At 52.4% G+C, this 10,726-nt stretch overlaps 1 protein-coding gene across 1 annotated transcript; it reads left to right on the plus strand.

Moving 5' to 3' along the window:
- The first annotated feature begins 8,888 nt into the window (after nucleotides 1-8,888).
- LOC148051280 (olfactory receptor 14J1-like) lies at nucleotides 8,889-9,860 on the plus strand. The gene has a single exon (XM_087738183.1). It carries the CDS (start codon nucleotides 8,889-8,891, stop codon nucleotides 9,858-9,860), a length of 972 nt encoding a protein of 323 aa, XP_087594309.1.
- Nucleotides 9,861-10,726: the final 866 nt, after the last annotated feature.

Genomic DNA, 10,726 nt, shown 5'->3' on the forward strand with positions numbered 1-10,726 from the left:
TTCCTATCCGAGCAGCTGCAGGCGGGGGATATGAGTGGCAACCGTTAGATACAAAGTTGGTGAAAGAATTGGCCACAACGGTGAAAAGTCATGGATTAAACTCCCCAGAGACCCAAGTCCTACTAGACTGTGTTTTTGCAACGCCGCTTGCACCTTTTGATATTATTCAGTTGATGCGGGCCGTATTGACCCCCTCGATGATGGTATTGTTTAGGGAGGAATGGAGGAATCGGTGCACCCAAATTGTTACCGAGGCGCAACAGGCCGGCCATCCCATGGCAGGAGTGACTTCAGAGCAGCTGATGGGTGAAGGGCAGTTCGCAACTCCTCAGGCACAGGCTCAGTGAACGCGGGGGCGCGATTTTGCTGCATCTTCGAATGCTGCCCAAGAAGCGATACGCATCGTCGCGGCTCTTGATAAAAGGGAGCCTCCATGGGTCCAAATACGTCAGTCGTTAAGTGAGCCCTTCACAAAGTTTTTAGACCGGCTGCAAGCGGCGCTCAAGGTTGCTCGACTTCCCGAGCAAGCTAAGGAGGCGATATTGCTTGACTGTGCACGTACGCAAGCAAACCCACAAACCGCAGTGTTGCTAAGACAGTTACCCATAGGGACCACGCTTTCACAGACGATTCGTTACGTGCTGGAACAGGAACAGATGCAAAGTATGCAACCGGTAGTGGCTGCGGTCCATGCGGCCTGCCGCGGTGCACGACTTATGTGCCATAAGTGTGGGGGGCAAGGACACATGGCGCGACAATGCCCTTCAAAAACAAACGCCCCTGGAACAGGGGAAGGAGAGAGAGACCTACGATGCTGGCGCTGCGGGCGACTAGGCCACAGAGCTCGACAGTGCAAAGTGGGGAGTCAGCAATGGAGACTGGACTGGGGAAACAAGAAGAGGGGATGGCAGGGGGCCGTGCCATCCCCACCTGCCCCAGCGATCAGCTCAACAGGCCTGACGACAACAGCGCAATATGTGGTACAGGCAGTCTTTCCTTCCCTGGGACCAGCACAGTCGCCTGCGGTTCCAATGATGCAATATCCAACTCAGCTGCCTTGGGGAGATGGGATCGCGCAATACAGGACGCTGGGGATAGAGCCTCGCCATATGTGGCACTCACCCTAAACATGACCACATGGCCAGAAGTAGATATTGTAGTTACCCCATAGCTCCCAGAGTTGGGGGGACCACCACGCCTCGTATTAGGAGCCCTTTTGGATACAGGGGCGGACGTTACAGTAATCCCATCACATCTATGGCCAGATGATTGGCCACTCGAACCGAGAGGTTCGCTGCAAGGCGTGGGAGGCATGCAGAACTCGCATCAAAGCAGAAGCCCAATGCAAATTATGTTGAAGGATCCGGAATCCAGACAAGCTAGGGTAGCATGGTGTAACCCCGCCATTGCTGAGTTACCCATTGTCATCTTGGGATGATGTTGCTTGTAGAAGATGAATATAGTGCTGCGTACAAATTTATCATAATGGCCACTGCCTGTGTCCGCCCATTAAAACTCACCTGGTTGACAGATAAGCCAGTGTGGGTAGAGCAGTGGCCATTAACAGAGGAAAAGGGGGCGGCTGTTCGACAATTGGTACAACAAGAACTTGACGCAGGACACATCGAACCCTCTACAAGTCCCTGGAACACCCCCATTTTCGTGATAAAGAAAAAATCGGGAGCGTGGCGACTGCTACATGATCTACGCACAGTTAATGCATGTATACAAGACGGGCCCGCTACAAGCAGGCCTCCCCTCTCCGGCCATGGTTCCACCTGACTATCAAATAGTGATTATGGATATTAGAGATCGCTTTTTTAGTGTTCCCTTGCATAAAGAAGATAGAATACGCTTTGCTTTTACTGTTTCTGAGCCTAACAATCAACACCCGTGCGCCAGATATCAATGGAAGGTGTTACCCCAGGGCATGAAAAACTCGCCAGTCTTGTGTCAAATTGCTGTAGCTGCTGCGATACGCCCTATTCGAAAAAATTTCCCTACGGTCATCATTTTCCATTACATGGATGACGTGTTATTGGCGTCCAACCAAGAGGAGTTACTGGAAAAGGCGCGCGTGCAGCTGATAGTCAGTTTGGAGCAACATGGGTTACACATTGAGCCTCGGAAAACGCAGGTAGGATGTGCAGTAAAGTATTTAGGTACTCAACTGAGGCCACGAAGTGTGACAGCACAATCATTTGAAATTCAGACTACAGTGACAACACTCCATGAGGCGCAAAAGTTAATTGGACAACTATTATGGCTTAGAAACTTTATTCCAATATCCGACGCAGAAATGAGTACCTTATATCAACTCCTGAAAGGAGGAGATTCCCCCCTAGCTCCAAGAACTCTTTCAAAAAACCATCAGGAGATTCTTAGGACAATTATGGGACGGGCCCAGCATTGGGGTCTCGCTCGATTTACACCTGAACAACCGGTCTCTGCCCTGATTTACATGACCGACACCGCTGGCCATGGTTTACTAATTCAAAATAGTGGTGAAAAAGGCTGGCCTTTTGCTTGGTTGTATCAAGGCAAACCGAAGACAGCTTTAATTTCTTGGCCAACTTTATTATCCCAGCTTATTCTTTGCTGTCGGAGGCAAACTCAACACTTAACAGGAAAAGACCCGGAGGTCATCGCGTTGCCCTGTTCTTTGGCACAGTGGGAGTTGGTACTTCTGCAAGTTGGGTTTCTGCAAGCGGCGATAGCTGAATTTACGGGTCGTATTGAAGGTCTCAGACCACACCCCTGTGGGGAGATAATCCAGGTACTCCATCTTTTGCCAGCTAGTGCCATAGTTGAACAACCCACCGCAGGCCGCGCGGTTTTTACCGACGCGTCATCGATTACTGGGAAAGCTGTCGTTACATGGCAGGAGGATGGTCAGTGGACCCACATTAGTTATCAAGATCAAGGGCAATCCGTGCAATATCTTGAGGCCAAGGCGGTATGGATGGCTCTCACTCAATGGCCCGAAGAGGCCTTAGATCTAATCACAGACTCTTGCTATGTATATAAGTTACTAAAGAAATGCCGATGGGCACTTGGGGCAACGTCGGAGATTGCCGGAATGTTGCTCACCGCACTGCAAATGAGAACCGCTCCTGTCTGTCCTATCCGTGTTAATAGTCATAGTTCCATACCGAGTTTTCTTTCTGCTGGGAATGAAGTAGCGGACAGCTTAGCAAAGAGCATACTGGCGGTTGAAGAAACTTCCAACCTAAGGCGAGCTTTCCGCCTGCATGAGCTGCTCCACTGTGGAGCTCGCGGTTTAGCTAGGTTCGCTGGCATTACATTGCAAGATGCTCGCTCTGTGATTGCTGCTTGTCCTGTGTGTTCCAAAGGTCCCCTCTGGGAGGCAGGGGTAAACCCTCGAGGGTTGCAGCCCAACCAAATATGGCAGTCTGATGTTACGATTTATGAACCCTTTAATCCACCTAAGTATCTGCATGTCACAGTTGATACCTGCAGTGGAGTTATTTTAGCCACTATGCATGCTAAACAAAATGCTCTCGCAGTTATTTTACATTGGCAGGACTGTATGGCGCAACTTGGCATCCCACAAAAAATTAAAACAGATAATGGAGCGGCATATGTCAGCAAGAAGACAAAGGACTTTTGTGCGCACTGGGATATTCAGTTGAGTCATGGCATCCCCTATAACAGTACGGGCCAAAGCATTGTAGAACGCGCGCACCGCACATTAAAAGAGTTACTCGACCGACTTAGGGAGGGGGAAAAGATAAGCCCAGGAACAGGGGTTCCCCCTCCCCTTGACCCTCCCTTATTTCGGGCACAGCGTCTGTTGACGACGGCACTAATTACCTTAAATCATACCATTCGAGGGAACACCTATAAAACCCAGACTGCAACCCAGGCACATTTCCGGCTCGATGAGAACGAAGGGCCTTACCCTTTGGTTCAAGTACGGGACCTGCAAACCTGTGAATGGGGGGGGCCTTTTTCCATCCGTTGCCTGGGATGTGGGTATACGTGTGTGCAAACCGAGAAAGGGACGCTAGAATGGGTACCCAGTCGAAATATTCGACCGTATAGACATTAATCAATCTATTGAGTCTTATCTTGACAGGTTACCATTTCCCTATGCATCCTGATGGTGTGGGGGAGTAATGAGAGAGCCGCGACGAACTACTGGCTGGACTGGGCAAAATCCATGAACATAACGGATGCGTGTCTGTATAAGTCTTACCATATATCGATTATTTTACACGCAGCTTCCCCAGCAAGATCCAGAACTACTGGAGCTAAGGGAGGGGGAAATGTAGTAAAGATAAGGGCTGGTGACCGGAAGATCACGTGCTGTACGGAAAGAGTTAAGGGTCAACCCTCCCTTGTCTCCGCCCCTTATAACATGACACACCTACTGCTGGGGGCATAAAGCCCGGGTCGGCTGGAGATCTGGCGGGATAACCTTGATGTGTAGTGTTTGCTACAATAAAAAACCTAGGAGTGTGGTGCTGCACTGCAGCAGGACACCCAGAGTGTCTCTGTGATCCCCACCCTGTGATCCCCACCCTGATTTTCAGGTCTCAGCTCCCAAAAGCGCCACCAGCCTGACCACGGGGTTGGTGGTAGTTACCCTTTGGGCAGGAGGCCAGGCTGGAGACCCCCAGCACTCCTTTTCCCACCCACGCTTCCACCAGCAGCCTGTGCCTTGCAGTATGCCCTAGAAGAAGGGATTCAGTTGAAGGTGAGGGTGTCTCTATCAGGCTCAGGGGAAGATTCAGAGAAGAAAGCAGCTCAAGCGATCTCTAGTCCACTGTGCAGCTCCCAGCAAGGCCAGCTCTGAGGTCAGACCAGGTTGCTCCCTAAATGTTGGTATTCATGAAAAGGCTCTAAAGAGGAGCCAGGCACCTAAGCCACGGTTAGAGAATCAGAGACAAGGCATTTGACCAGCTCCCTGAAGACAGGTATTGGGAGCACCTCCCCTTTTGGTCCTCCACTGGTTTTGGTTGGGATAGAGTTGATTTTAATCATAGTAGCTCGTATGGTTTTATGGTTTGGATTTGTGATGAAAACAGATTGATAACACAACGATGGTTTAGCGATTGCTGAACTGTGCTGACACTGGATCAAGGCCTTTTCTGTTTCCCAGGCTGCCCTGCCAGTGAGTAGGCTGGGAGTGGGCAAGAAGTTGGGAGGGGACACAGCCAAGACAGCTGGGGGAATCTCAACTTAATTGCGGAAAGGAAGGTTCTCTGCTGCGGATTTCAGGCTTCAGAGATAGGATCTGAAGAGAAGAGCTTTGAACTAGCAAAACTTTTCTATCATTGTGCATGTGTTGCCTCACTTCCCCGCTTTCACTCATTGGCACCCAGAAGCATCACCTTCTTCAATTTGCTTTCCTCTGAAATATAGCCAAGTGATGGGAAGAAAGGAAGAAGAAGAAGAGAGGAGGTCTTTTTCAGTCCATATACGGCTGAATTTCACAGGTATAATTCAGATTAATTTTGCTACAAACCTTGATTGTTTGAAAGTGTTCAAGGGACTCCCCTCCCGCCGCCCACCTTTGGCCCTGGCCTGGTGAGCACCTCCAGGGCCTGGTTCTACAAGCACTGCAGTGCCATGGCTGTGCTGGGCCTTTGTGTATCGGCCGGAGCCTGGCACTTGGAGGGACAGGGTGTTGTGCCATTGTGCATCCATAATGGCTCAAGCTGGGAAGTGAGTCTGCAAGTCAGACCCAACGAGGTCCATGGCCAGGCATGGCTGTGCCCATGGCTGTGGCTGGAGACCAGTATGCCCACAGCGTAGCTCAGGTCAGACTGACACTGGATTTCACATCCCTGATCCACTTTTCCCTGTTTGCAAGTACCAGATCCAGGTGAGCATCACCTCTGTTGGCACATCTGGCAGCTGGGCTAAGAAGCTGGCCCCAGGAACCAGAAGAAACCTCTGGGACTGTTTGTACCCTGCAGTTTCGCCTTCTCGTGAGCGTCAGGGTGATTAGAGTCCCCAGGGGTGATGTGGGGTCAATGGACTTCCTCCCATTGCTTAAATAAGACTGTGTCCCCTTCCTCACCTGCTTCCAGCTATTTAGCTCCTACCACAATGTCTCCCTAACTGGTCTCTCCTGTGACCCCCACCCACAAGAGCTCACCCAATCTGCTGCCCATCCCATAGAGGACCTCCATCCATCCAGGCAGCTCCCTCCCACTGAGGGCATCCCCCTCCTGATCTTCCCCACCTCTCTACCTCTCTCCTCTGAACAGCCTCTATCCATGCATCACAGAACCTTTAATTTTCTGACCTGCCCCACCACACCTCAGCAGGTATTTACATCAATATCACAGCTCTGTGACAGCACACAGGGCTCCATCCCCTCCTGTCTGTGCCCCAGGCTGAGGCCATTGGTGCGCATTTGGGCTGCAGCCCCTCAGCTTGGTGCCACCAGGGCCAACCTCAGACTTGTCAGAGATCTTGCGCCCAAGATCCTGTGCAAGCAAAGACGTTGCTTCAGAGCAGAGACATGCTGGCGTGGATGGCAGATGGCAATGTGAGGATGAAATGAGGGGCCCACAAGGTGAGCAAACCCTGTGCTCCCCAATGCCAGAGAGAAACAGGTTTGGACTGTGCGGCCCTGGCAGGAGAGGGCTTTGCTGTCTGCAATGTCACTGCAGCCCAGAGAGGCTGTGGTGGAGGTGAAGCTGATCGCCAAGAAGGACAGGTTGCTGCTGAAAATATCCTTGACTGTGGACATCCTGTTATCCAGGCACGCTGTGAAAATCATTCACCTGTTCCTTGATTGTACCATCAAGGAGGTGAACAAAGGATGGGGGTAAGAAGATTCAGCAACATTTGAAAGTGTTGGCACATGAGTGGAGACCCTGCTGTGGTGTGCCTCGTACTCATGCACTGCCCCATGCATCTAACGGCTAGACGTGGGACAGGCACTGCTTCCCTGCAGTGGTGGCATTCAGTAGCTTGCTCCTAAGCCCCAAATCTGTCTGAGATGCCATTAGAGGTGTCTGTTAGTGACCAGCTCTGAATGGGGATTGCTGTCCGATAGGTCCTAAGATGCCCTCGTCAGATGCCCTTGTGCTGGGCAGCTTTGGCATCTGAGCTAGCACCACAGGCCGGTATTTGGCCATTAAAGTGAGCAGCTGCCCTGTCCCTGTCTGGGTGACTGGTCTCATACCCGAACAAAAGAAGGCGATTCTTAGACCTAACTCTGACAGAAATGACACAGCTGGAAAGGAGTGTCTCTCCCCAGCTGTGGGAGGGAACATCAGTGGTTGCTTCATTCTGTTTCACAGCAGGTTCCCCTGGAGCCCCAGGGACACCTGGAGGGAGCCCAGAGGGGCAGAGAAAGTGCTGCCTTGGGCTGGGCCTCTGCTGCTGAGCTGGGCTGGGCTCCTGGGCTGGAGGGAGCTCCTGGCAAGTGGGCAGCCCTGCAGAGAGACAGCTCTGCCCAGGAGCAGCTCCTCTGCAAAGCGCAGCAGGGCTGAGGGCACTGCCTGCAGGCACCGAGGGGTGAGGAGCCAGGCAGAGAGAGGTTAAAGGCAGACGTGAGTGGGAAGGTGCACAGAGCTCACTGGAGCAGAAATCTCCACAGCCCTTGACACGGTAAGGCTCTGGCTGCAGGGCAATGCACTTGAGTATCCTGGAGGGATCTCCTAGAGCTGGCACATCCCGTGGTTGGTGCAATGGAGAGGGGTGTCCTCCAGAGCAGTGATTCTGTGCTGGGGCAGGGACCCTGCCGCCTGCCAGGGTCAGCTCTCAGCCTGCCCAGCGAGCTCCCCACAGGAATCTAGGGAGAAGCTGTGGGTGGAAGCAGCAACCCTCGTCAGGTTCTGCTGTTGAGAGGGTGCTGCATGGGCCAGGGCTGCTCACAGCTCCAGATCATCCCCAGGACATTTGCAGAGGGTCCTTTTGAAGAAGGACATTGAGGCAGCATTTACCCGAAGGAGAAGGTGGCTGGGTGGGCAGTGGGAGATGAGAATTTCCTTCTGCCTTGTGGAAAAGGCATGGAGACCCCAGTTCTGATTAGCACTTGTCTGAGCTGCTCCTCAGCCCCTGCAGGCACAGAGATGCCCCTGGACAGTGCCCTGCTGCCAGGAGGGGTCTGCAGGGCAGAGCTGAGCACACAGTGGGGGGGACTGGCTGTTTGAGCAGGGACAGGGAGGAGATGTGGGGACAGAGAACCAGCCCCTGGCAGGAACAGCTCCAGGCACCAGAGACGTGGGCAAGGACGCAAAGGGATCTGCTCCCAGAAGCGCCATGGGAAGGTGGGGATTCAGGCACCTCTCTGCCATCCCCTGCACTGCAGATGCCTTCCCTGGAGCAACTCCCTGGTCTCCTCTCCCACCCAGAAGAGCCTCTGTCCCTATGGCCCCAGGGTCCAGGGCAGGAGTTACCTCCTGCACAGCTGGACCTCCAGAAAAGAAGCACATGGGTCCTACAATTAATATTGATGTGTGCTTGTGTCTGTGAGGTGGAGAGCACAGCTGGGTATGGAGAAGGCTTCCCTGCATGCCTCTCTGCCTTCCTCTCCTTGCTTCATTCTTTGTTTTTTTTTTTTTTTGGAGCGTAGCAGTATCCTTCCTTGATTCCCTCCCTGTCAGTGATGCTCTTGTTCTCTGGGGTTGAGGTGGGGCTGCAGGTCAGCTTCTCTTCTAATTATGACTGGGGGTCCTTCAATGGAGGTATCTTCATGGGAACTAGGTGCCCAAGCTGTATTTACAACTGTGAGGCGCCATATCATTCAGTTGACAGGGTTGGGGACTGAGCTGACTCGTTCCTCATTCAGCTCAGGGAGGGGGATTTCAATGAGAAATGGCATGGGATTTTCGAGAGAAGATTCTCCTAACCTGTCGCTGTCTATTCCTTTTTGGACAGTGCCCAGTGCCCAGAGGAAGCAAATGTCCAATGGCAGCTCCATCACCCAGTTCCTCCTCCCGGCATTCGCAGACACGCGGGAGCTGCAGCTGTTGCACTTCTGGCTCTTCCTGGCCATCTACCTGGCTGCCCTCCTAGGCAATGGCCTCATCATCACCGCCATAGCCTGCGACCACCGCCTCCACACCCCCATGTACTTCTTCCTCCTCAACCTCTCCCTCCTTGACCTGGCCTCCATCTCCACTACTCTCCCCAAAGTCATGGCCAATTCCCTGTGGGACACCAGGGACATCTCCTACTTGGGATGTGCTGCACAGCTCTTTTTTTTAATCTTCTTCATTTCAGCAGAGTATTGTCTCCTAACTGTCATGTCCTATGACCGCTATGTGGCCATCTGCAAACCCCTGCACTACAGGACCCTCCTGGGCAGCAGAGCTTGTGTCCACATGGCAGCAGTTGCCTGGGGCACTGGGTTTCTCAATGCTCTCCTGCACACGGCCAATACATTTTCGCTACCCCTCTGCCAAGGCAATGTCCTGGACCAGTTCTTCTGTGAAATCCCCCACATCCTCAGGCTCTCCTGCTCAGATGCCTACCTCAGGGAAGTGGGGCTTCTTGTGGTTAGTGCCTCTTTAATCTTTGGGTGTTTTGTTTTCCTTGTGGTGTCCTATGTGCAGATCTTCAGGGCCGTGCTGAGGATCCCCTCTAAACAGGGACGCCACAAAGCCTTTTCCACGTGCCTCCCTCACCTGGCTGTGGTCTCCCTCTTTGTCAGCACTGTAATGTTTGCCTACCTGAAGTCCCCCTCCATCTCCTCCCAATCCTTGGATCTGTTGATGGCAGTGCTGTACTCAGTGGTGTCTCCAGCAGTGAACCCCCTCATCTACAGCATGAGGAACCAGGAGCTCAAAGACGTCTTGAGGAAAGTGATTTCAAGGGCTTTTTTCTGGAGGCATAAACTTCCTGTTCGTCTCCACAAACAACTCCCACGGTAAACCATTCTAGGACTTCACTTTGTGAGGTTTTCTGTTATCATTAACATCACTATGTTTATAAGTATAATTATCATTATCATCATTATCATTATTGCTTCCTTGCGCTTTCTCTGTCTTGCCTGTAGCATGTATTTATGTATGGCTACCACTGGGTCAGTGCTGACTCTCTCATAGCAGCTCTTTAATTAATGGCTTCTCCCCAGTGCAGTGCCTGAAGCCTCGACTTCTCTTCCAAAGCTGTTGCCAAGAGTGGTCATGAGCAACTGCACCCCAAAAGCGCCTGTTGCTCCCTGGACTCAGGAGCAAAGAGCTCAATGTCATGTTGCGACCTGTTAGAGAGCAAGGTTTGGATTCAAGTTTCTAGTTACAGTGGAGATGGTGAATGGTCACCGAGGTACATATGCAGGGCTGTCCCACATGGGGGACACATCCCAGGGCTTCCAGATATGGCAGGCGATGTCCTTAAGGATGGGAGTCTGGAGTTGCCTGGGGAGCCTGGGGCATCTCCCTGGACAGCGTGTGCTTGGGGTGGGCAGTGACATGAGCCCCACAAAGTGAGAGGTCCCCCACAATGGAGTCGCCCAAAGGGCAAGTGCTAAACCCAGGGATCTGTAGGGGAACGAGGACTCTGCAGTCCCAGGGGAGGCAGTGGGCACCAAGCAGGTACAAAAAAGGAAGACTGGAGAGTGATTCTTGTCACCCTCGGGCCCTAATGAACACACCTACTGTCCTTGGAAAAGCACCACAGTCCCTTCAAGCACCTGCCACATCCAGAGACCCCCAGGGAGGCAGATTAGCAGTAGCAATCCCCATCCAGGTCAAGGCCCTGCAGGGAGCATGGGGAGGGGGCCAGGAAACGTCCAGCT

Source organism: Nipponia nippon, unplaced genomic scaffold, assembly GCF_047370975.1.
Source record: "Nipponia nippon isolate SJK-2023a ecotype South Korea unplaced genomic scaffold, ASM4737097v1 scaffold_60, whole genome shotgun sequence".
In the NCBI taxonomy this organism is placed as follows: domain Eukaryota; kingdom Metazoa; phylum Chordata; class Aves; order Pelecaniformes; family Threskiornithidae; genus Nipponia; species Nipponia nippon.